General features: G+C 37.6%; 4 protein-coding genes across 4 annotated transcripts; all 4 read left to right on the forward strand.

The window, feature by feature from the left end:
* Positions 1-994: 994 nt before the first annotated feature.
* On the forward strand, positions 995-3,149 carry or30bt2 (odorant receptor family 30, subfamily BT, member 2). Its single transcript, NM_001039623.2, is given in 1 exon segment — positions 995-3,149. A coding segment is annotated over 1 exon segment (945 nt). The 5' UTR covers positions 995-1,034; the 3' UTR covers positions 1,980-3,149.
* Positions 3,150-3,801: 652 nt separating this feature from the next.
* On the forward strand, positions 3,802-4,764 carry or30bt5 (odorant receptor, family 30, subfamily BT, member 5). The gene has a single exon (NM_001128379.1). It carries the CDS (start codon positions 3,802-3,804, stop codon positions 4,762-4,764), a length of 963 nt encoding a protein of 320 aa, NP_001121851.1.
* Positions 4,765-9,503: 4,739 nt separating this feature from the next.
* or30bt4 (odorant receptor, family 30, subfamily BT, member 4) lies at positions 9,504-10,797 on the forward strand. Its single transcript, NM_203469.1, is given in 2 exon segments — positions 9,504-9,537; positions 9,657-10,797. A coding segment is annotated over 1 exon segment (957 nt). The 5' UTR covers positions 9,504-9,537; positions 9,657-9,691; the 3' UTR covers positions 10,649-10,797.
* Positions 10,798-20,044: 9,247 nt separating this feature from the next.
* Positions 20,045-23,845, forward strand: LOC101883115 (uncharacterized). The gene is made up of 5 exons (XM_005157717.6): positions 20,045-20,123; positions 20,407-21,490; positions 21,596-21,748; positions 22,076-22,168; positions 22,345-23,845. The coding sequence occupies exons 2-5, from the start codon at positions 20,432-20,434 to the stop codon at positions 22,630-22,632; spliced, it is 1,593 nt and encodes a 530-aa protein (XP_005157774.3). The 5' UTR covers positions 20,045-20,123; positions 20,407-20,431; the 3' UTR covers positions 22,633-23,845.
* The last annotated feature ends 3,549 nt before the right edge of the window (positions 23,846-27,394 follow it).

Here is a 27,394-nt window from a genome sequence, read left to right on the forward strand (position 1 = left end):
ATCTATCTCTCTGTCTGTCTGTCTGTCTGTCTGTCTGTCTGTCTGTCTGTCTGTCTGTCTGTCTGTCTGTCTGTCTGTCTGTCTGTCTGTCATTAGTTTATAGCATAAGTCTTTACAAGCAAAATGGTTGAAACTGTCATAATATTATGTCATAATGCATTTTTTTATGCATTTCCATCACACTATTTTCTCAATTTGCTCTGAATAGGTAAATTGCTCCCAGGTGAATCTTGACTTTGTCTATTGAAGGTGCATCTCATGAACCTTTAGGTGTATATATCTTTTTCTGTTTTTATTAGTGTAAAAGGTAGCAATGCTAGATGGATTATCCTATTAGTAATTACTATCCCTTTTCTGACGACACGGTGGCTTAGTGGTTAGCACTTTTACCTCACAGAAAAAAGGTTGCTGGTTCAAGTGCCCGCTGGGTCAGTTGGCATTTCTGTGTAGAGTCTGCATGTTCAGTGCTGTGTAAAACATATGCTGCATAAGTTGGCAGTTCATTACGATGTGGCAACCTCTGATGAATAAAAGAACTAGGTTGAAGGAAATTAATGTATTCCTTTTTCTGTTGTTCCAATGGAAATCCCTATTTTGAGGCGAGAACAACATTTTAAAAATTAAAAGATTAATATATGTTCTTACTTTAAAAATGTGTACTTAATATTAATTTCAGTGACTTAATGTGACGTTTTGGAGGTTAAAAACTACATGCTACTTTTAAAACAGTCCCTAGAGCAACTGCGTCATCTGTTTGTCAAGCAATAAGGTTTTAACAATGTGCATGTAAGATAAAAACAGACTAAGACAAGCACATCTCACGGTAAGGGGCAGAATGAACTTTTGCAGTAGTCTGTGAAACTACTACTGGTTTGGCAGGTATATTTTCTCTGCATTTTTCAATACAATTTGTTATCCAGCTATTACTATTTTCATAGTTACATTGTGTTTTTTAACTTTATTGTGATCATTAAAATGCTGTATTTTATGCATACAGAAAGACGACTAAGATTTCTCAAAAAATATTATTCATCATGTCAGTGGGAAACACCAGCTTTGCAAAGGATTTTGTCATAGTCGGCTTTCCTGGACTTCAGCCTCATTATTATGGCCTTGTATCTGCACTTCTGTTCTTTGTTTATTTGTTTACATTAATAGGAAATGCTGTGTTTTTTACCTTGTTTGTAATAACTAAGAGCCTCCACAAGCCTGTATATTACTTCATTATTAATTTAGTTGCGAGTGACGTACTATTCAGCACCACAACATTACCAAAGATAATTAGCAGGTATTGGTTTCAAGATGGAACTATTTCATTCTTGGGTTGTTTTGTTCAGATGTTCTTTGTGCATTTTTTGGGCAGTGCCTGTTCAGTTGTTCTGGCAGTAATGGCTATAGATCGCTACACAGCAATATGTTACCCTCTTCAGTATCACAGCATCATGACAAACAGAAATGTGCTCATCCTGATTCTGAGCCCTTGGATTTTGAGTTTTTTGGGGCCTTTGGCACTGGTCATCCGTGCTTACCCTCTCCCTTACTGTGCAGATAACAGCATTATACACTGTTACTGTGATCATGTCTCCATCACAACACTAGCATGCACTGACAGATCGCTGTATAGTATTCCAGCCCTCATTTATGCCTTTTTAATACTTCTAGTGCCCTTTGCTGTTATTATTTTCTCTTACTGCTCCATCTTTATAGCAGTTATGAGAATTTCTGGTAGTCAAGGAAGAATGAAGACTTTCTCCACCTGTAGTCCTCAGCTCATCATAATTGCTCTCTATTTTATACCCAGGGTTTTTAATTATTTATCAAGCAACATTGGTTTAAAGTTTAGTACGGATTTGCGAATAATCATGATTATGATGTATAGTGTGCTGCCTCCATTGATTAACCCCATTATCTATTGTTTGAGAACAGAAGAGGTAAAAAAAGTACTAAGACAACATTTTTCAAAAGAAACAAATAGGTAATTCTTTACAGCTGCTGTGATGTAATCTGTTTCATTAACAAGGTGGCCAAATGTTTGCTACTGTCATAAGGTGCTCAACTGAGATAATATATTACAAAATATATAATAACATATTTTAGTAGTTCTTGAACTAATCTGAATGTCAATATTACAGATGTAAGTCTTTTGAAGGGCTGTTTCTACTTCTACTTACAGTGCTAATAACATTGTAATGATGATAAGTTATGTAATGGGTTTGAAAGGCAAAATTGAATTATTGTGTTGTGAAGTAAAATAAAAACATTGTGGATAGAAAGCGTTGTCAATGCACAAGTATGCACCAAGATATCAAAATGAACCTAATCGATTGACATGATAATTGTAACCAAACTATGAGACAAGTGTAGGTTCACATCCCAAGATCTATATGTGGAAAATGTAAAAATATGCAACATGCTCTACTGCAGTCCTACAGACACACATCATTAAGTGATGCAAATTTGCAGGCCAAAGTTTACCAAACTTGAAATTTGGGTCACAGTGAACTAAAAAACAGCACTGCACAAGTCTTTCCAATTCCCTGCATTTATATAAGCAATAACGAAAGGCAATGGTGTAAATAGTGAGGTGTGATGGCACCTTTATTCAATATTAGATACATCTGCTGCAATGTCAGTAAATAACAGTAACTAAATTATCTAGTCCCACATGTGAGCTCTCAACTTTCTCTTTTCAACCATCTAAACACAAAACATAATGCTTTTACATGTGTTCTGTGTCAGTTCTAAAGATTATCAATGAATTCATTATGGTGTGTTTAGATTTAGGTTTTGGTGTTTGACAGAATCAGCCACTGTAAATAATTATTGTTATAGTATACAATCTCGAAAAAAAAAATGTAATTGTCCTATTCTACACCCACAGTTTGGCACATGCTTGTTTGGTTCATATAGAAACTGACAATATACAGTAACAATGTTAAAGTTTGACTAATGCTTGTTTCATTCAATGGATTTCTGGCATTCTGGCTTTTCAATGCATTTTAATGGCAATGATCAAATAATTAAAAGTAATGTCCAACCAAGTGGAAATTGTGCTCTGCATTTCTGCATTTGCATCCCATCCTATTGCACCTCCTGTAACTTTTTCAGTGTACTGAATCTGTGTGGTGTATTAAAGAGAAAACATCTTATCCCTGCTGTCTGTTTTAATGTTAATCAAACAAGAAAAAACAAAGAAATCACTCACTGCTCTTGACTGAAAACTGTTGTACCTTCAATAATGTATAAACTTAGTTTAGTTTTTTGAAGAAAGTTTTTTATTGAAAAGAAAGGAGTGAAAAGTCTTCAGAAACATTTCTTTATGCTCTGTATACAACCTTTATGCCAAGTAGGTGTGCACTGATGTTAAAAAGAATTAATAAAGACAGAATTGTCATTTTTGGAAAAACTTATTTAAGAGTTTTTGTCTATTTTACATCCTCCTTCACTTTAACGGTAACTGTTTAACTTGTTAATCAAAGTGATGAGCTAAACGATGATTTTGTCACAGTCCCCGGAGTAACTGCATCATCTGTATTTTAGGCCACGGTCTTCACAACTTACATGATAGTTGTAAAAAAACAGACCAGCACATCTCAGGGTAAAGAGCAGAATGCACTGTAGTTACAGCCTGTGAAACAGGTGTGACAGGTTTGTTTCTCTTTATTCTTCAGGTGTTTTATTATAGTTATAGTGTATTCTTATACAAGGTTATACTGTATACAAAAACCTTTTTGTATTGTACTGTAAAATAATGTTTTTTTGTGTCAAACAGAAGATGAACAGACTGTACTGATATTCATCATGTCAGTGGGAAACACCAGCTTTGTAAAGGATTTTTTCATAGTCGGTTTTCCTGGACTTCAGCCTCACTATTATGGCCTTGTATCGGCACTTCTGTTCTTTGTTTATTTGTTTACACTGATGGAAAATGGTGTATTTTTTACATTGTTTGTGATAACTAAGAGCCTTCATAGGCCTGTATATTACTTCATTATTAATCTAGTTGTGTGTGATGTACTACTCAGCACCACAACATTACCAAAGATAATTAGCAGGTATTGGTTTCAAGATGGAACCATTTCATTCTTGGGGTGTTTTGTTCAGATGTTCTTTGTGCACTATTTAGGTGGTGTTATTTCAAATGTGCTGGCAGTAATGGCTATAGATCGCTATGCAGCAATCTGTTATCCACTACAATATCACAACATCATGACACACAGAAATATGCTTATTTTGATTCTTGGCTGTTGGTTATTGAGTTTAGCAGGAGCCTTAATGTTAGTCATCCGTGCTTACCCTCTCCCTTACTGTGCAGAGAACACCATTATACACTGTTACTGTGAGCATGTGTCTGTTACTACACTCGCATGTACTAATAGATCACTGTATAGTATTCCAGCCCTCATTTATGCCCTTGCAGTTATGGCGTGGTCCATTGCAATTATAGCTTTTTCTTACTGCTCCATCTTTAAAGCAGTTATGCGAATTTCAGGTAGTCAAGGAAGAATGAAGACTTTCTCCACCTGCAGTCCTCAGCTCATCATAATTGCTCTCCATTTTCTACCCAAAGGTTTAATTTATTTGTTTGGCAACATTGGTATAAAGTTCGATACTGATCTGAGATTAATCATTATTATAATGTCTAGTCAGCTTCCACCCATGATAAACCCCCTCATTTATAGTTTGAGAACAGAAGAGGACAAAAAGATTTTAAAACGGCCATTTCAAAATAAGCTTATTGGCTTTCCATTACAGCTACTCTAAAATGCTTTATTAATTAAGCTTGAAATTTATACAAGTAATATATTTTTGCTTCTATGCTATATGCAAGTCATCTGCAATACTGGAGCTTCAAAGCCAATCTGTGAGCACTTGACCACAAGTTGAAAGTGCGTCTACATAGTTATTCACATAGATGAAAATCTATATTTTACAATAAACAGTTTCACACACTCTTCTTACAGTTGTATTTAACCAACAAAAATACTAATTCATACATGAGACATAAACAAAAGTACTTTAAAGATGTATTCATAGCTAAAATGTACAGCACATGTTCAAAAAATACTGCCCCAGTGACAGTGTGTAGGACTTGCTTTAACAATAATGTTAGATTCATCTAAAAATGCTAAAGAAAGACTGACTGATGCAGAAACATCTTGGTACTTACAGACAGGTGAGTTTGGTCAGGGCTGGATCTGAACTCTGCAGGTAAGAGGAGTTTGGAGTTAAAAGAATTTGGGAACCTTTGGACTTTAGGTTTGATGCCCCCTGAAAAATAACAAAAAAGAAATATATATTTGTATTATGCCGTTTCACTTGTATATAAATATAAAGATACATACCACTGCCTGATTTTTTATGTAATTCTGGTCACCACTGATCATATCACAGAAATAAATACACTAATAAAACTAAGTTCATTTAGTAATGCATATTTGCATTTAAGGAGTAAAAACAAATTGTCTAAAAATCCATGTGTATTCATTCATTCATTTTCTTGTCGCTTTATTAATCCGGGGTCACCACAGCGGAATGAACCACCAACTTATAAAGCATGTTTTTACGCAGCAGATGGCCTTCCAGCTGCAACCAATCTCTGGGAAACATCCACACACACATTCACACACACTCATACAGTACGGACAATTTAGCCTACCCAATTCACCTGTACTGCATGTCTTTGGACTGTGGGGGAAACCGGAGCACCCGGAGGAAACCCACGCGAATGCAGGGAGAACATGCAAACTCCACACAGAAACACCAACTGAGCCGAGGCTCGAACCAGCGACCCAGCAACTTTCTTGCTGGGAGGCAACAGCACTAGCTACTGTGCCACTGCTTCACCCATCCATGTGTAGTTAATCTTTATAATAAAGTTAATGGACAATAAAGCTAATGAAGCCTGTCTTCTCTTCCTTCTTACTGTGGGTGTATCTGGAGGTTTAAGCACAACTGAGTAGCTGTTTTTAGTTTCATTCATCTTTCTATTTTATTTAAAGTCAGGATAAAAAAACTGTAGAATTCTTGTTTGCAGAGATAAAAACTCATTAATTATTTAATTACACCAATAAGATTCTAGAAGGATTGCATAGCTACTAACTGAGTGACAGGTAACATTTGTAAGTGGTTGCACTTACAAAAGGGTGAGCAACCTCTGTTGTTCCTCATGAAAGGGGTGAGCACTCGGTCAGAACTGAGGATTACAGTGGAGGCGTATCCATCGCTCCAGGCCCACAGACCTCCTACTCCTCCACAGCGCACCCCATACAAGGTTCGAGTATTTGGGACAGACCATTCCCTGGGATTCCCACGCTTTTGCTTAATGACACCAGAGATCAGACACCCAAGATGGCATCAGAGGACAAACAGTCAGGTTCATATGACAGTCCGGGCCCACTACCATCCTGCAGGGTGCATTGTGAGGTCATGGTTCTTGGTGCTTTCCAAGGCTGCTTCGGCAGTAGAGCTGGAGATGGCTTGTGCCCCAGTGCCACTGAGAGACTAACAAGAGGGTGCGACGAGGGGGCTGATATTACAGGTAAATCCTCCCAGCCCCTCGTCCTTTTCTTTCCAGTAGCACCTGAAGGAGCTGCGCTCTGCCAACTCATAGGCATTCATAAGTCCGTTTTCTTACTTTTACTGATCGTCATTTAGCGATCTCCCAAAGTGTCGTTGACACACGTCTCTGTTCCTTACTTCGGGGAATGTGGGCATAACTAGGATGCATAACTAGGATGCAAATGTAATTTATGTTTTGTATACAACATTATAGCAAGTGAGTTTGCAGTGATATTGAGAGGAATAAAATAGAGTAATAAATTATTTATTGGGAAAACTTTTTTAGGAGATGTCTACTTTTCTTTCCTGGAGCACCGAGTGAGCACATGCAGGTTTGGAGGGCGTTTTTCTCTGCCTGTCCTTCCTGGCCTTTCATCCTCACCTCCCTCGATGACGGGATGGTCACCCAATACAAGGCTATTCCCAAGGTGGTGGATGCCGCCACCAGGAGGGGTAAGCTAAGACCCCTGCCCAAGGCATGTGTGTTACCTTTGTCTCTCACGGCCAGAGCCTACACTGCAGCTGGCCATGCAACATCTGCCCTGCACCACAGTACCAGCACAAGCGCTGCCCTGGCTGCACAGGACCAAATCTTCCCTAGGCTGAAGCATTAGCTCTGTACAGTGGCCAACTATGCTCTCATGACTACCAAGTCAGCCGCCTGTGTCCAGGGGAAGATGATGGACACACAGTGGTCCAGGAATGTCACCCATGGCTTACCCTGGTAGATATGCTCCACGTCAACAAAGCTCACTTTCATGGCAGGGCTATGAAGACTGCTTTCTTCCAGCTCTCAACCTTGGTGTACTTTTCCACAGGCCCCGAGGGTGTAAGAGGATGGGCTCCTTTCTCTTGCACCTCCAGCCTCTTTACAGGATCTTGGGAGGAACGTAAGAGCTAATCTCTTATTTTCAGCTCTTCCTTGGTATGCGCCGCTTCATAGAGTGAGCACTCCCAATGCTGAAGCTGCCCCACAATGGGTGCATCAGCGATTGTTTCCAGTGATGCTACTTGCTCGTGCTATCAGCCTGTTTAGTGCTGCCCAGCTCAATGTATCGGCTCATCCGGATGGTCAGACTCAGCTACACGATTACATACAGCCATACAGCCTCTCGAGTTTACGAGTGTGTATTTTACGGTGGTCTCGCTTAAACAGATTGCTGTCCTCCTGGCGAAGAATGCAATCGAGTCAGTCCCTCCAGCTGATATGGAGAGTGTAATGCTTCCCATACTTCTTCATACACTAAGAGCAGTGACTTATAATCAATCCTATCTGCGCATTGTGAACCGTTATCTGCACAGGATGCTGGTCAAAATGCTCATGCAAAAATGTATCCCACATTCCGTCCATCTGCCGGATTAGTTGCAGCTATAATCCTGAAGGATGCTTTCTCCCATGTCTTGTTCTGCCCCCGTTCATACCTGTTCTCTGTGCGTGTTTGGGGGCAGAGCATGGTGGTACAGGGTCCTCCCCTTCAGGCTGTCTCTGTTTCTGTTCGAAGCTCATAGGGGGTGTAATATACCTCTTCGGCTTGCAGTCATCTGTATTTTTGTCTATTCATTGATTGGCTTATTTAGCATAGTTTCAGAATTAGTCAATTTTGCACAGGGACCTAATGCACCAGCTCTAGTTTATAGGCATTCATTGGCCTGTTTTCTTACTCTTACTGATAGCCATCTAGCAATTTCTCAAAATGTCCTAGACACACGTCTGCATTCCTTCCTTTGGAAAACGTGCATTCAGAATGCTGAGACCCCTGCCCAAGGCATATGGGTTATTTCACGGCCAGAGCCCACACACCAGCAGGCCATGCTGCATCTGCCCTGCACCACTGTACCAGCGCAAGCACTGCCCAAGCTGCAAAAGAGCGGTTCCTACCCAGGCTGATGCATAAGCTCCATAGGGTGGTATACTATGCTCTCATGACCACCGAGTCGGCCTCCAATGCCCAGGAGAAGATGATGACCACAGAGTGTTTCAAGAACGCCACCCTTGGCTTAACCGTGTAGATATGCTCCCCGTAAACAAATCTCACTTTCTTAGTATGCAGAAATCACAGGCTGGCCTATTCAGTCACACTATCAGGAATTTATTCAGGAGTCCTCAGCGGTGAAAGAACAGCTGGGCACGATGGGGCAGGTCATCTTTCGACGGGCTATGATGACTGTTCCCCCGTCGGGTCAATCCGTGCTGGCTGCTCCTCACCAAGTGGTCCTACCCACAGCTCCAAAATCCACTCAGCCACCACAGCCCGTTCCACTGGCAATTGACTGTGCCGAGCCCTCCACAAGAAGACGACGCTCCTGTTAAGTCCAGTAAAGAGATGGAACGAAAATAGGAGCAGAAACGTGCATCTCTGTTGCCACATCAGCTGGGTCTTCAGCTAATAACTGAATGTTCGTCCCCTTCAGCGATTGTAGTCTGATGCGTTCTCCTGCACATGCTGGTTATAAACTTGTAATGATTAATTGCCAGCACTTGGAGGAGGTGCATTCTGCCAACTCATAGGCATTCATTAGCCCATTTTTTTACTCTTATTGACCGTCATCTAGTGATCTCCCAAACCGTCATTAAAACACGTCTCTGTTCCCTACTTCGGGGAACGTAGGTGACAGATATAACTAGTATGTAAATGTATTGTATGTTTTCTTTATGTTTTGTGTACAACATTATAGCAAGTGGGATTGCAGTGATATTGAGGAAAAAACTATGAGTGATAAATCAATTATTGGGAGAAAAAAATTTAAGAGATGTCTACTTTATTTACCTCATTCACTTTAACAGTGAGTACTAAATTTGTGGTTAATGCTCAAAGTCATGATGAGCTACTTGATGATTTTGTCACAGTCCCCAGAGTAACTGCATCATCTGTTTATCAGGCCATGGTCTTCACAATTAACATGATATAAAAAACTGAGACCAGCACATCTCAGGGTAAAGAGCAGAATGCACTGTAGTTACAGCCTGTGAAACAGGTTTGTTTCTTTTCATTATTTATGACAATTGATATGTGTTTTTATGGTTATATTATATTATAATATACAGTATATAAACTTTATTTGTATTATGAAATAATGCATTTTTTTTCTAATAGAAGATGAACAGACTGTACTGATATTCATCATCTCAATGGAAAACACCAGCTTTGCAAAGGATTTTTTCATAGTCGGCTTTCCTGGACTTCAGCCTCATTATTATGGCCTTGTATCGGCACTTCTGTTCTTTGTTTATTTGTTTACACTGATGGAAAATGGTGTCTTTTTCACATTGTTTGTGATAACTAAGAGCCTTCATAGGCCTGTATATTACTTTGTTTTAAATCTAGTTGTGTGTGATGTACTATTCAGCACCACAATGTTACCAAAGATAATTAGCAGGTATTGGTTTCAAGATGGAACCATTTCATTCTTGGGGTGTTTTGTTCAGATGTTCTTTGTGCACTATTTAGGTGGTGTTATTTCAAATGTTCTTGCAGTAATGGCTATAGATCGCTATGCAGCAATCTGTTATCCACTACAATATCACAACATCATGACAAATAGAAATATTCTTATTTTGATTCTTGGCTGTTGGATATTGAGTCTAGCAGGACCCCTAATGCTAGTCATTCGTGCTTACCCTCTCCCTTACTGTGCAGAAAACACCATTATACACTGTTACTGTGAGCATGTGTCTGTTACTACACTCGCATGCACCGACAGATCACTGTATAGTATTCCAGCCCTCATTTATGCCCTGGTATTGCTGATGGGATCCTTTGCTATCATTGTTTTTTCTTACTGCTCCATCTTTATTGCAGTTATGCGAATTTCAGGTAGTCAAGGAAGAATGAAGACTTTCTCCACCTGCAGTCCTCATCTCATGATAATTGCGCTCTATTTTATACCCAAGTGTTTTTTGTATTTGTTTGGCAACATTGGTGTGAAGTTCAGCACTGATTTGCGAATACTCATTAATGTGATGTCTAATTTGCTTCCACCCATGATAAACCCCCTCATCTATTGTTTGAGAACAGAAGAGATCACAAAGATTTTAAAACGACCGTTTCAAAATAAACAAATCGGTATCCCTTTACAGCTGCTCTAAGATTATTTTCGGATTATGCTGGACAAATTGTAGCCAAGCTCTAAATCATATCCCCATGTTACTAAACATACAACAGACTGAAGATGTATTAAAAGAAAAAAACATGTAGAAAAAACATCATGTATGTAGAGTAGAAATAATGCATGAACATATGCCATATAGCATTTTATCTATGGTTCAATGCTTTATTTACTTCTATTACTTTATTATTTATCTGCTGTAAGTTCATAGATAATATGCAGCACTGCTTATACGTTTCACTCAGTTCTTTATATTCAGTTGAATTATTAGTGCAAAATGTTACCAAAATGCCATAAAACTACATCATGTTTTAATTTTATTTTGACCCATGCCAGTTTGGTTGTTAATAGGCTGTAGCCAGCCACACAAATATTTATATATGAAATGTACTTATTGAGCAAAATCTGTGCAGAAATCTTTTTAAAAAGGATCACTTTACTAGGCCTACTATGTAAAACGTAATTTTTCAGAGTGTTCAAACAGTGGTGTGTGTCCACAGTGTATCAACAATACAAATAATAAACAAAATGGAATGTTATTCGAACTTTATAGTGTAAAAAAATACACTTATAGTGCCCTATCATACATCCGGCGCAATAAGGCACAAGATATGTTTGGCGTGATTTGTTGCTATTTTCAGACCAGCAAAATTCTAATTTTCGTTTTGCACCACGATGTTTATATAGCAAATTGCTATTTTGAAGAAGGGAAATAGACTGAGCCGTTGACCAACTAAAAGCAGGTCTAAAGTCCAGCGCAGAGCATGTTACTTATGCACCTATGTAAGTCCAAACGCTTACACACTGCTTAAAATAATAAAAGATTAAAATTTTACAAACATTATTTTCTACATAAAAACCACTACCTCCATGGTTTTTCATTTCCCAGGGAATTTTTATCAGTTTATTCATGAAAATTTGCATTTGTATAATGTTATTATTATTCACAGTTGCATTTATTCTATGCATATTTATATCTGTTTTAATAAAAAAAAGATTAGATTTGTCCACCTGTCGAGTTTGGCAGACTTATGTGTCATTAGAAACTAGTTAACAAATTAGAACTGAATTAAGAAATAGCTTTGAAACAAATCTTTGCGCTTAACATACAAAATTAAATATGTATGCTAATGGATAGCTTCAGTGGAGTGCGTAAAACATTGTTTCCTTACTCCACGAAAGTAAAGGAGTAAAGAGTAAAAGTAAAGAGAACGTAAAGAGGCCTAATGGAGGAGGCTCGTTCTTTATCTTCATGCTGCAGATTGTTTGTTAAACTGATTTCTCGCTAGTGAAGCATTCAGTTTTTCCACATAAAAAAGTCTGCCATGTAAATAGCAAATGTGCATCATGTAGGCTTGAGCGATATTATGGTAATATGGTATACCGTGGGATCTAAAATTAACAACAGTGTCAGTTTCAACACCGTTATACCGTCATAAAAAACAACGCACTTAAATTGGAGACAAGTATTAAACTATAAATATTATTTATTTAATGCCTACAAATGTGTGTATGTGATTGTCATCACAGGACAGTGTGGAGGAGAGAGAGAGAGAGAGATGAGGTAAGATGGAAAATCGCGCACCAAGTGACCTGCAGTTTGGCAGTATTTCCGATACTCTATAAAATTTGACCAAACGAGAAGGGTGACGTGGTAAATACGAGAGGTCTGCATTCCTGCTGCTGTACGGCGGGGGCCGAGTGATCCGACCAGATTTCTTGTGGTGCGGGAATAAATTTCCGAATAAAGTGCAGGAGCGGTCGGTAACTCTGGTGTGATTTCAAAGAAAGCAAGTGTGTGGTTTAACAATATCGCTCCCGAGCAAGCGAGCACGCGTGCAACCTGTGTGTGTGTGTGAGTGTATGAATGACAGAGAGCGTCCTGCACAGATCTCTGATACGAACAAGACAAACAGGTGACCGCGAACCTAAGGTCACATATATGGTTTTCAGTTTCTGAATTGTTTAGGCACAAGCCAACAGCTTGGTGACGCTGTCTGAGCCTTACTTCATTTTTTTTTTATTATGACCAGTAATACTGGATACCGAGGTAAAATAGGGAGGAGGTTTGACGGTATCAAAATTTGGATACTGCCCAAGCCTAGTGCCATGGCCTTATGCATACACTGAAAAAAGTGATTTTTGAGAGCGGTAAATATAATCTGTGAAAACCATATAAAATTTACTTGATTATTGCAGCCAACCAAGGAATTTAAAAGTAATGGGTAAATTCTACATATGCTACCCATTCGTCAACAGTAACAATCATCACTTTGATAAAGGCAGTAAAGTATACCCTTAAACCGTGAGTTTATTTGCTTGAAATTGCGCATGCGTCAGCCCGCGTTTTTGAGTGACTGGGCGACGCTGGATCCTCTCAACGGCTGCCATCGAACAGCAGAAGTTAAGGTAAGCTCAATTTAAGGTCATTTTTGAAATTATGAGATATTACACATCACTTTTATTTTGCGTTCATTTGTTTAAAATGTCATTACTTGAAATTAAAGTTTGAAACTGTCGCTGGCGTCACCATGGCCCGGCACACACCAAGCCAACAGCCGGCAGTTGAGCAACGTCTGCCCGTCGGTCAGGCAACTTGGTAACTTATGTTGTGTTTCTTGCGTCGGTTTGATGTGTTCAAATACACAAACTGACCCCAGGCTAGAGGTCTGCATTCCTGCGGCTGTTTCGCGGGACCCGACCGGTTTTCTTGAGCACGGGAATAAATTTCCAGATAAAACGCAGTAACGTTAGCGGTCGGTAACTCTGGTGTAATTTTAACCGGAGCGGGTGGCCTAACTATATAGCGCTCCCGAGGGAGAGAGAGAGAAAGAAAGAGAGCGCATTCGCCGTGCTGTGTGTGGGTGTGTGTGTGTGTGTGTGTGAGAGAGAGAGATAGAGAGAGAGATTACATTTGAATGAGAGAGAGAAAGAGAGAGAGAGAGAGAAAGAGCGCATCCGCCGTGCTGTGTGTGGGTGTGTGTGTGTGTGTGAGATTTTTTTTTTTTTTTTTGATTTTTTACAAAAAGACTTTATTACATCAGTTTTTCATTTCACAAATTTAACTCCACGTCAAATCAAAACACAACTCTCCTTCCACCACATTACAAACAGCATCCCCATAACACCACTGTTGTGCAAAAGTTTCAACATTATTTAAGGCCTTGTAATACTTAAAGTCTATTGTAACTCTGGACCTTACAAATGCTTTAAAAACTATCAAAATCTCTTGACCATGTACATTATCTATTTTGTTTCTTCTTGTAATAAGTATAGCAAGTTTTGCTTGACCAACTAAAAAATTAATTAACTGCCATTTCATTTTTTGTTTCTGACTATAGCCAGCACCCAGAATAAATTTAGATTGAGTAAAATTCTCTCCACATTTAAGGAAAACTCTACTCAACATGTCAAACAATTGTGTTAAGCGTGTACATTCCAGATAGCAGTGATATACAGTCTCTCTATGTCCACAAAAAATACACTTGTCATCGACACTAGAATTAACAACAGATATGAAAGCATTAACTGCCACAATGCCATGCAAAATCCTCCATTGTAAGTCCCCCACACGTTTTGTCAATGGTGGTTTATATAAAACTCGCCACACTGGTTTTTCCCCCTCATTTAAATCGAGTTTAGTTCTCCACACTGTATCATTCCTTTTGTCTAGAATTTTCTTATTGTACACTTTCACAAAGCATTTATACATTGTTTTACCCTGCATCATAGTTAAATTCACATCTTTTACCCCTTCCAGTTGTAGCAAAAGTCCTGATGTCCCTTTAAAGTCTGGCGTAAGACCAATTTTTGGAAAGGGATCTGCTTGATTCGGGATTATTGACCCGTCCTTCAGTCCTTTTAGCAACTCCATATCCTTTTCAGTTAGTCTTTTTTTCCAAAGTTCAATTATCTTTGCCGTTTGACGAGTTGATCTCTGTCTCAGCAAATTGGTAACCGCATCCACATTATTAAGTTCAGTCCCAGCCACATCCACTACGTGTTTTAGTTGAACAGTTCCAGAGGAACACAATATTTGAGTAAGTCCCAACATGCTCTCATCCGTTATATCAAGCCTGGCTCCTTTAACCAAGGGTTCTTCAAGTAACCAGAACAAAGAACATGTTTCTTCCAGTCTGCAAAGAGAAAAGAGTCTCCATACTTTAAAAAGTCCACAATAGAATGAAGGTAATCCGTTCAAACAAATGTTCTTGGAATCCATTAAAAAAAGTACAACGTCCAATCCAAGACCTTCAACTCTTTGCAAAATTGTCTTAGCTGTCGTTCGCCATACCAAATCAGATCCTTTTACGAGCTTTTGAATGAACTGTAGGCGAAAAGTAGACAGCCTACTTTGCAGATTCACTAAGCCCTGCCCTCCTTCATCCTTGGGCAGGTATAACACACTTTGAGGTACCCAGTGCAGCTTATCCCAAAAAAAGTTTACAATAATTGACTGCAATTTTGACAAAAGGCCAGCAGGTGGATCGATACAAGACAATTTATGCCACAATGTTGATGCCACTAGATTGTTTATCACCAGCACTCTTCCTCGAAAGGATAATTGAGAATGAATCCATCTCCATTTTTTAAGTCTGCCCTCTATCTTTTCCACAATTCCCTCCCAATTTTTCTGTTTTACAATTTCGTCACCAAGATATATCCCCAAATATTTGAAACCACCTCTTTTCCATCTCATTTGACCAGGCAACTCTGGTAAACCTTCTTCCCATTTTCCAATTGCCAAGGCCTCACTCTTTTCCCAATTTACTTGAGCTGATGAAATTAAACCAAAATTCTTAACCACAGAGACCAAAACATCAATATCTTTTTGACTGTTAACCAAGACCATTACATCATCAGCATATGCTGACACTTTATGTTGAGACTCTATACAATGTAATGATAAACCCTCAATCCTGCTCCTTAATTTAGCTAGCAATGGTTCAATAGCCAGGGAATATAACATCCCTGAGAGCCCGCACCCTTGTCTTATACCTCTGCTAATATTGAAGGGAGCACTTAAACCACCATTGACTTTTAGCATGCTTTCAACATTATTGTACAGCACTTGAATCATTTTTATAAATTTAGACCCAAAACCAAATGACTCTAAAGTTTTCCACAGATATTGATGCTCAATTCTGTCAAAAGCCTTTTGCTGATCAATCGATATAAGTCCTAAGTCCACACCCATAAAGTCTGAGATATCCAAAACATCTCTAATCAAATGAACATTATCTAAAATAGATCTACCTGGCACACAATAGGTCTGATCCATATGAATAACTTGTTTCATTACATCCTTCAGTCTGTTGGCCAAGGCTTTGGAAAAAATCTTCAGGTCAGTACATAACAAACTTACAGGACGCCAGTTCTTGATTTCCTGTAGATTGCCTTTCTTAGGAAGCAGTGTGATAACTGCTCTTCTGCAACTATAAGGTAAAGAGCCCTCTGCCAAACTCTCATTGAGAACAGTTAGCAAGTCCTCACCAATTACAGACCAAAATTCCTCATAAAACTCCACCGGGAGTCCATCAATACCAGGAGACTTCCCACCCTCCATATCTTTGAGGGCATTCAGAAGCTCCTGACTAGATAAGGGTCTGTCCAGTTGCACTTTTGAGTCTTCAGCAATCTTAGACAGTCCTTCATAAAAACTGGCAGATAACAATTCATTTTCTTCACATTCACTCTTAAACAGTTCACTATAGAACCTTACGGCTCTCCGTCTTATATCACTTGCGTCCGTCAATACCTGACCATTTTCAGCGCATAAGGAGTGAATGTACCTGCATTGGCCATTTTTTTTCTCTAGACTGAAAAAAAATTTAGAAGGAGCATCCATTTGTGTTAAATTTTGGTACCTTGACCGCACCAATGCTCCTTGTGCCTTTATACCAAGCATATTCGCTAAAAGAGATTTTTTGGACTTTAATTTCTCAGCTTGTCTTGATTCTATTTTAAGTTCAGCCAATCCTTGTAAATCTATAATTTCAGACTCCAGTTTTCTCATAGCTTGAGTAATATCTCGGGAAACATTGAAAGCATACTGTTGACAAAACAATTTTATTTCGGCTTTTCCACAATCCCACCATTGTCTTAAATCACTAAAACATTGCTTTCTTAATTTAAATTGATCCCAAAAGAAACAAAATACTTCTTTAAAATTCAGATCACTTAACAACGATGTATTAAGGTGCCAAAAAGCGCTTTTAACTTTAACATTTGCAATAAAAACCTGGCATAAAACCAATGAGTGATCAGTAAAGCCAACTGGTACAATTTCACATTTTCTCACAACATTTACATGATGTTTAAAACAATAAAATCTATCAAGTCTAGCCATTGAAATAAAATTCTCTCTTGTATGTAACCATGTATATTGTTTCACATTTCCATTAAATTCTCTCCATATATCACATAAACTGTGTGTCTCTATTAGTTCACGAAGTACTCGACTTGAATTTGCATGAGGCTCTACATGATTCCTGTCTAATCTTTCATTTTCGGTACAATTAAAATCTCCTCCCAAAAACACATAATCATCAGTTCTACAGTTCTGTAATAATGTATTTATGCTATTTAAAAAAATAACTCTTTCTGTACCATTTGTAGGAGCATACACATTTATAAAATTTATCCTATATTTTTCAAATTCCGTCTTTATTATAACAAGTCTTCCAGCTATTACTTCTTCTATTTGATAAGATACAGGCAAAAAATGTTTAGCAAACAAAATAGCACCACCACCTCTACTAGAACTCGTATGTGTTAATACTACTTTTCCTTCCCATTCCTTTTCCCAATCAATGGTATTGCTGCAATCACTATGAGTTTCCTGTACATACATTACGTCTATATTTTTATGTTTAATTAACTCATACAACTGCATTCTTTTTTTAATATCTCTTGCACCATTTAGATTAAGTGATCCTAGCCTTATCACCCCCATTAAGAAAAGAGTATAACAAAAAACAAAAACAATCCTTAAAGGACTGAAACCAGAATAATTATGTTGTTTCAAAACCATTTTCTGTTTGTAATTCTCGTCTCAATTTGGCAACAAATTTTTTCAGCCTAAAAATCTCTTGCACTGTAAATTGTTCAGATCCTTCACCCCTCATCATTGTTCCAACTGACTCAATAAACATTTCACGATCAGAGAAAAAATCAACAACTTGAACATTTTTCATGTTCTTCGTCTTTTGAAGAAACGATCTAATTTTTCCAAAGGAGTAATCACTCCTCAGTCTGCCACTATTTCTGTTGCCAGTTACCTCACTATCAGAGTCTTCCAATGTACTTTGTTCACCATCATCAAATTTGTTGCTGCTGCTCCCAGGTCTTTCTATGTTGGGCTTTACTCTTTTCCTTTTAGTTGAAGGGGTTTTAAAAACCTCTTCTTCCTTCCCTAGTTCATTACACATTCCTTCTCCTTCTCCTTCTAAAACACTCTCAGCCATCTCAATCACATTACTGAATTCAGCATTTACGCCTTCTCCATCCCCACCTTTCTCTCCCATGTCTGTATCAATCACCTCTTCAACCATCACCTCTGTCAAATTCCCATCATTTCTCACTTCATCTTCTACCTGTTCTTCCTCAACTGCTCCACCACCATCCTGAGCAGGTGCAATATTCTCATTCTTTTCCTTACAAAAACGCCTCAAATGACCCTCTTGTCCGCATCCAAAGCACCTCATTGTCTCAGATGAGGCAAAAACAACATAATCATATCCGTCAACCTTAAATTTAAAGGCCACACTAAGCTCTTCTGTTTCACTTTTCAGAATCATGTGAACCTGACGTCTAAAACATACAACATGTTTCAGAAGGGGTGACTTACAACCCAAGGGGATTTTTTTCATTTTAGAGACAATTTTTCCATGCCTCGACAGTTCTGCCAATAATAAATCATCTTTCACAAAGGGGGGAACATTTGATAATGTGATCTTCCTTACTGGTTGAGAAAGAGGCATTACTGGGGTGAATGTATCTTTTATTACTACTCCACTTTGAACCACTTTATTCACTTTCTCTATAGTGTCTAGAAAAATAACAACAGCACTGTTCATTCTTGACGCTGACAATATACTCTCATACCCAACGGTCTCTCCAACCGCCAAACTACACTCTTCAACCGAACAAGCCATCTCTGGCACAATTTTGATTCCGTGCCTCCGTGAAAGACGCTCAAACGGCGCATCGCCTGAAAACGCCGATGCCGGCGTCTCCATCGCAGCCGCCATAGCACACACACACACACCTGTCAGCAAACGCTGACGAACAGCGTTCGCGGCGTCACAGAGACAAACTTTGTCTTCAACACACCAGTTCAACCTTTGAAATAACTTTCAATACACTGCAAATATTGACTTTTAAGAAAGAAAGGAAAGATAGAAACTCACTCGCGCTGCAAACACACTCTCACACCGCCTCCGCCCACTCACTCGCAACATCCGCTCAGAGAGAGAGAGAGAGAGAGAGAGATTACATTTGAATGAGAGAGAAAAAGAGAGAGAGAGAGAGAAAGAGCGCATCCGCCGTGCTGTGTGTGTGAGAAAGAAAGAGAGCGCCTTCGCTGTGCTTTCTGTGTGTGTGTGTGTGTGTGTGTGTGTGTTTGAGAGAGAGAGAGAGAGTGAAAGAGCGCATCCGCCGTGCTGTGCGTGTGTGTGTGTGTGTGTGAGAGAGAGAGAGAGAGAGAGAGAGAGAGAGAGGGAGAACAAGAGAGAGCGCTACTGCTTTGCACTAACGTTACTTCCCTTTTGTCTTGTTTAAAACATAAAAACAGTACCTCTGTATCCCATTTTTAAAAAATTGTGGGATCAGTTAAAACATTTTAGAATAATTTTTTTATCTTATATTTGGTATTTTTTTAAACATCAGTGTTTAATAATTTTTTTATAATCTTGTAATATGGTATATGAGGCATATTACATCTATGAAGCTAAGCATAGATATTAATATATGTAATTGCAATGCCTTTATTTTAGTGAGTTAAGTACACATAACACATCATTTCTGCATAACTGACCTTTGTCAGACAGACTGCCTTGATCAGAGGAGCACAGATAAACTACTGTATTTATTTCCCCAATTAATCACCATTCTGCAATTAGTTTTTTTTAATGCCTGGGGTCATAATTCATTTTGCATATTAAACAAACACCTGAATAACCACCAGAGGTAATTATTTACATTATATTGTGATAAACACAAAATCAACTGTACAAAATCTAACCCAGGTACATGTCTGATCATTTCTTTTGTGTAATTTCTGTTTTAATTTCTGTTGCAGGCAGAGTCTGTGTATGTGGACACTCACTATTTGACCCTTTCTTCAGTTTCTCTTGTCTGTCCTCCACAAGCAGAGACTCACTGATAGACCGCTGTTACCCATTCTAGGCCTGACACATCCAAACACGACCACACCGCAAGTGTATCCTTTACAGGTATGCAAGTTTTCCAAATAAAATAAATCGCATTGTCCTCAAAGGTGTAGTTAACCAAAACCAAAGTCCTCAGTTATGGGAAAAAATTGTAATACTTATTATCCTCCTTCTTTCCTCATCTACCTCTTCTTAAAAAAATGACAATCAGATTATTTCTTAAAATTTCTACTTCATTAAATATCCGTTTATTGCTTTGGCAGAACAACATTGAAGCAAACATATGCAAGTAAGCTCATCAACTATTAATAACCTGTCTCAATTTCTTTTCTTTCTGTCTCTACAGCTAAAGAAACACACTACAATCAACAATGGCGGTCCAGTTAAGAGTAATTTTAGAAGAACACAACATTCAAAAATTGAAACTTCCAACAGGAATTCCAAATACATTGGAAGATCTTGTTTCCATAATTACTGCAACTTTCCAATTGCATGGGGAAATTGGACTGCTATACCAAGACATTAACTTTGACAATCAGTTTTTCAGTGTCACCTCAACTGCTGACTTGCATGACAAGGCCACTGTTAAAGTGATCCTAAAAGAGCCGACAATCACCCTTGACCTACACCCAGTATTTGAATCATCTACATTGAGTACAGTGAGCACCCATCCTGCTAGTACTGCTGAAACGGACATCTGCCCTGCAGATCATGATGCAACCTCAGAGGTGTCAAACTGCGAATCTTCAAGTTCCAGTGATACCATTATTCTTCCTGATTCATGTCGCTCTGCTGCATGGCCAGTGCCATTCCAAGTACCAGAGTTTTCCAGAGACATAGAACTAATCCTTGCAGAGGCAAACAACTCGTATCATGCCACTGGAAGACACTTCATGGATGCTAGTATTAAATCAGCAATAATGCAAGAGCTTGCAAAAGTAATTTTTTCATACACTGCTTACCCAACCAATGAGCAGATCCTCTCAGTAGCTGAAGCCTTGGTTTCTAAGTTTCCGTGTCTTAGGGAGCCAGGTTCATTTGCGGGATTATATGGCTGGCAGCAGCGCATAAAAAACAAGATGCACAATTACCGTGCCAAGCTAAGATCTCGAAAATATTCTTACCCGGAAATTGAAATCAACACCTTAAAAAGGAAGCATCCCGCTGATGTAGGGCCTTTAAAAAATATAAAAAAGGCCAAAAAAGCAGAGGTTAATTACCTCCCTCCACACCCTACTGGTGAAAGCCAAGAGACACTGGAGAAAGAGAGACTTGAATTAATTTGTGAAATTACAAAGAAAAACAATGCAAAGATAATTGCAGATAAAATGAATAAAACCTTCTCTAGCCGAAGAATTGAAGTGGTCAGCCTCAGCCCCTCTGTTGATGTGTTTAAAGAAAGGTGGCCAGCATTATTCACTGAGGCTCAGGTGAGAATTTTTCTTTTTTTTTTCCCCACTAAGATACTTTCATGTGATTACTATGAGATCTGGTCTGTCATTTAACATATAATTTTTGTTCTTTTTACTTCCTAGATCAAGGAGGAGTTCAGACGCATCACAACGGTTTCCTTGGAGGAGACATTCCTGCGGAAGCTTGATGAGTACACACCTGGTCTTTTGCGGCTAATGCGTGCCAAAGGAGGAGCAGCTGGTTGCAAGATGCGTCCTCTGCTGGACAGTTTAAATGTATGTTATTTTATTTTTTCACAGATATATAATTATTAATATGAGGGAATTAAAAGTTAAATTATTTGTAAACAATTGCTTTGTTGTGTTAAGTTGAGCTCCTTACCAACTTAAACTAACTTTTAACATCAGTGTGTGAATTCAGTCTTATCCATCTATTTTCTTTGCTGCTTTATCCGGGTCAAGAGAAGCTTAAGCTAACCCAGCATTTATCAGGCGAAGGGGCAGGGTTCTCCCTGGACAGGTCGCCAGTCTATTGCAGGGCCGGAATTCAGTCTTAGTACATGCAAATAACCCCCCACTCTGCTAAATTGTATCTCCCTACAGACACAGAACATTGAGGAAAAAAGAGATGCTGTTGTCTGCTGCCTCATTAACTACCTCGGTGAAAGACAAGAAGATCTTTTCCATGAATGGCAGGTATGTCATATTGATAACATATTCTTGATTAACTCAAGGGATCCTCCTCTCATATCTCCCTTTTCCTTTTGTCTTCTACTCCCTTCTGCTCTCCTTTAGATAAACTGAAATATATTGAAACAGCATCTTGAAATAAAATTGTGTGTGCTTTTTGTTTGTTTCTTTTTAACACTTAGGAATGTGAGGAGTACACAGACAAAACAATGAAGGTGATTGTGAAGCACAATGTCATGGCTGAGGAGGACGATTTGTCTATTGTGATCGAGGGAAACCAAGTGATGGAAGGATGTGGAAGCCGAACAAAGGCATGCATACTGCTGATGGGACTCATATATGCAATCAACATTGAATATCCAAAGGAGCTGAAGAACACATTTGAAGCTTTTCAAAAACTTTTTTTGGAAATTGATGGGGCAAAACTTCTGAAGAAAGTCCACAGCCTCAAAAATAAGCTTATGCAGTAGACATTTCTCTCCTTGTTTAAAGGGGATTCTTTGTTTGGACATACCTTGATGGAGTTGTAATGGACCGTTTTTATATTTTTCTTCTCTTCCCTCATTTGCTCCACATACAGACACAGACCCATCCACTGTTTCTCAGCCCTCTCCATTGCTCTGTGTTTTCCCCCATATTGACAGAAAAGGAATACTAATAGATAGTGGCCTGAACAATTTTGATCTCACCTACCCTCTTCCCCATTTGTTTGCTTATTTCATTCTGATCCTATCTGCGAGAGTGAGAGTAAGGACAAAAAAAAAATGATGGTATTTTGTTTTTCTTTTATCTTTTTTTATATTTAATATTGTACATGCACAGAAACACGAGGTTGTGTGTGTGGTTTCGCCTTTTAAAATATAATAAGTGGCCTCTGAAAGAGTTGTATGCGAGTAGCCAATTATTCAGAAACAACATTTGAAAATTATCTTAGTGAGCTATAAAACAGGTTTATTTGTTCATTATTGTGTGAAGCTGTTGCACTTTATTTAGCACTTTATTCTGTGTTTTTAGATACAAGAAAATCTTGATGTGATTGATCGTTCAGCACTGCTCTGATTTCCTCACTTCTTTTTTATTTTCCTTTTTTTGCTCCCCTCTCTCCTCACTTTTCTTTTCTTCTCTGATCTGGATGTGTTTTATTATCCAACATTATTGAAACAACATTTGAAACTGTTGTCTTAATGAGTTATAACACAGGTTTATTTGTTCATTGTTGTGTGAAGCTGTTGTACTTTATTTAGCACTTTATTCTGTGTGTTATGATAATTTGGTGCATCAGTGCTGCATATAAGCAAGACTGTTCAGTTATTTTGTTTTATGAATGTATATGGATAACAGACCACTGGTCAGTTACTGTTGTGTAAATCTGAAAAGACACAAGTTTAGTCTAAGAGTTTAGATAAAAGAAAATCTTGATGTGATTGGACATCCAGCTCTGCTCTAATCTCCTCACTTCTCCTTTTTTTCTCCTTTTTTTTCCTTTTCTTTGCTTACTTCTTTTCTGCTCTGATCTGGATGTCCTAAAACAGGGAAATGTTTTATTATCCAACATTATTGAAATATTTGATAGATCAGCGAGTTATAAAACATGTTCATTACTTGAAATGTTAATGCTGTTGTGCTGCACTTTATTTTAAGTGCGTTTTCTGATTTTTTGGAATAAAAACATTGAGTTGATAACCAATTTAAATGTCTTTATTGTAGAGGTAGATTTTACCTTCTCTGAATAAGTAATTGTTATTAGGTAACTGATATTAATAAACTTCGATTTAAAGAGATAGTTTTTACCTAATAAGTAGGTGTTGAATATATACATAAATGTGAGGTATTTTTTACCCAATTTTTGTAGTATTTAATAGCTTTTTACTTCAGATAGTTTATACTCAATATATGGGATTAAATCTACCCAGCCAAAGACGATAGTTTATACTCAATGTATGGGATTAAATATACCCAGCCAAAGTCAATAGTTTATACTCAATATATGGCATTAAATATACCCAGCCAAAGTCGATGCAAATTGTTACCTCAGATTTATTGGGTAAATTCTATAGATTAGTTTTTACAGTGTATGACTCTTAAAGGGAATGCTCAAAACACACCCATAACTCATTAAGAGAATAAGCACAACCATGTTAGACCATGTGCCAGGGTGCGGAGAGTATTTTTTCATTATTAAAAGAGCAAAAGTGGATTCAAACACACCCTTAGTGCTTTAGCGCAATGCGCTTTAGACTTTGCGCCTATATTGCTAAAATAGAACCTTTAATCTTGTGGTCTCTGGAGACCCCACTTAGAAAATGGAAAAAAAAAAATACAAATAAAAATCAAAAACAATAAAAAAAAATTAAGTGAAACTTCCAACAAAGGAAAAAAAAAGATTTTACACTTTTGTTTAGGACAAACAGCTCAGAACAGCTCAGGTATAAATGTGACACATTTGAACAGCACACAGTTCATTCTTTTACAACAACATGGGGAAACTTTAGGAGACAAAAAATAATTTGTATCATTATAATTGTGATTTCATAACATGTAGATTTAGATGCAACTGGGAAAAAGCATGCAAAGAGACATCTTCAATTAGTCAAAAAAATTATATAGTTTTATTTTTAAAGTATAGTTTTATTTTTGCTGCCATCTACTGCTAAAAAAGCTGGGCAAAATTCTTACATTAAATCATATAAAATCATCCATGTTTTCCCCATGAATCAAAGTTAGAAATGTGGATCTTTTATAAAGTGAATTTTTTAAGAACACATAGGAAATAGAAGAGATCTGCAGCCATCTACTGATGAAAGAGATATATTATTTATTATTATTATTATATTATTATTATACAATTTCATTAAAAATCTTACATTAAACCATGTCAAATCATCCATGTTATCCATATGAATGAAAGTTAGAAATGTGGATCTTTTCTAAAGTGTTTTTTTTTTTCATTTTATATGAAAACATATTTTAAAGTGACATGCATATAAATTTTTAAAATATATCAAACATCCTCAGAGTGAAAGTTGTTGTTACACAATTATACTTTGTTGCCTATTAACCCCTGCTCTAGAGGCTTCAAATTCCAAAAGTGAATTACTCTAAAAGCCTGAAGAGGCGTTAAACACTGTTTCAGATTTCTGTGATGTCACAAGCCCTATCCATGACTATACTATCCATGTGATGATCTGCCCTAATATCTTAGATGACTAAAAGTTACTTAGTAATCAACAGTGTTCTGTCAAGAACAGTGAGTGGTTATATTTTTTCTGTAGTTTGATTCAGCAGTAATACTGTACATTACACTCCTGTAATTGATACACATATCTAACATACATTTTCACTGTTGTAGAATGTGTCTGTATTCAATAATACAACATATTATTTTAATTAAACAATATGTATTGTAAACCATATGTAGTGTAAACAATGTCAATACTGTAGACACTTCAAAGTACTGTTATTTATTTATTTAATGAGCTGCTTTTAGTTTCCGTCTATGGGAGAAATGTACGTTTAGTAGGCATTGCATGCTACTTGCTATTCAAGAGATACAGTACTTGTTAGGCTATATTAAAAGCATTAAACTTGTTATTAAGAGGAAAACATTGATATGGTGTGCATATTTTAAATTCTCTTTGTTATTCCTTTAAATACCGTAAAAATAATGTATAACTTAATGAAAAGATCTGAACCCATGTGTTTAGGTTCACAGACACACGTAGCTAACTGTTTTGGATATTTGTAAAGTAACCTTGTATGTATTTTGGCACAAAGATGGTAAAGACGCAAATGTTTAATACTTAACGTATACTCACATGACATGATGCTGTCTGACAGCCGGCTGTTTCAAGGGTCTGGTTGTTTGTTTGGTTGGTTGGTTTTGAGTGCAACAGAAAAAAATACAATGAGCTGGTCTCATGGGCTTTAAAAGAATGCAGATAAACTGTCGTATTGACGAGGAACTTTACAGTCATGTGAGAGTCAATATTGTAGACACGATAAAACCAAACACGTTTTGTCTTCATCATAACAGAGTTAATTATCAAGGCCCCGCCTCCATCTAGAAAGCGCGAAAAAGCTTTTACATTTAAAGGCGCATGCATGCACAAGTCTTCTACACATTTGTGTCCACGTCATGTTAAAATATGTAAGGTATTGACTTTAAATTCACAGACACATTCTGGGAACACTGAGAATAGCTAAAATTAAATCTTATTTAAAAAAAAAAAAAGCACAAAATGGATCCCGTTTAGCAACAGTATATACACGCAACGGCCACTTTATTAGGTACACCTAATCCATCTGATTATTTCTGAATTTCTAATCAGCCCAATCACATGGCAGCAACTCAAAGCATTTAGGCATGTAGACATGGTCAAGACGCTGCAGTTTAAACCTAGCATCACATTAGAGAAGAAATGTGATTTAAGTGATTTTGAACATGGAATGGTTGTTGGTGAGTATTTTAGAGACTGCTGATCTACTGGGATTTTCACGCACAACCATCTCTAGGGTTTACTGAGAATGGTCCAAAAAAGAGAAAATGTCCAATGCCTGAGATCAGAGGAGAATGGCCAGACTGGTTTGAGCAGATAGAAAGGCAACAGTAACTCAAATGATCATTCGTTACAACCGAGATATGCAGAAGAGTATCTCTGAAGCTCAATCCAATAGAGTACCTCTGAGATGTGGTGGAATGGGATTTGCATCATGGATGTGCAGCCAACTAATCTGCAGACACTGCGTGATGCTATCATGTCAATATTGACCAAAATCTCTGAGAATATTTCCAGTACCTTGTTGACTCTATGCCAAAAAGAATTAAGGCAGTTCTGAAGGCAAAGAATGGTACTAGTAAGGTGTACCTAATAAAGTGGCCAGTGAGCATATTTGCGCATTAGCTTGACTACAATGCATTTAAAGGTACAAATACTGTATTCATTTTTAGGTAAATGTTTATTTAAGGTAAAACAAAAATAATTATGGTCTGAGCATTTTGAGTCCAAATATATTTGATGTTCAAATATATGAAACATAAATTAAAATATACATATTTATACATTAATTTAAAAAAAAATCACCATATATTAAACTGTACAAAAACAGGTAAAATGGGGAAAAATCCAACTGCTGGGTTACAATAAATTTTAAAATAAATTTATAGATCAGGTAGAAATGTATTAGGTCAGCATTTTAAAGAGTGCAGTATTTTGCAGTGTGTGTATGTATAAA

The sequence above is a fragment of the Danio rerio genome, chromosome 15, assembly GCF_049306965.1.
Source record: "Danio rerio strain Tuebingen ecotype United States chromosome 15, GRCz12tu, whole genome shotgun sequence".
Lineage (NCBI taxonomy): Eukaryota > Metazoa > Chordata > Actinopteri > Cypriniformes > Danionidae > Danio > Danio rerio.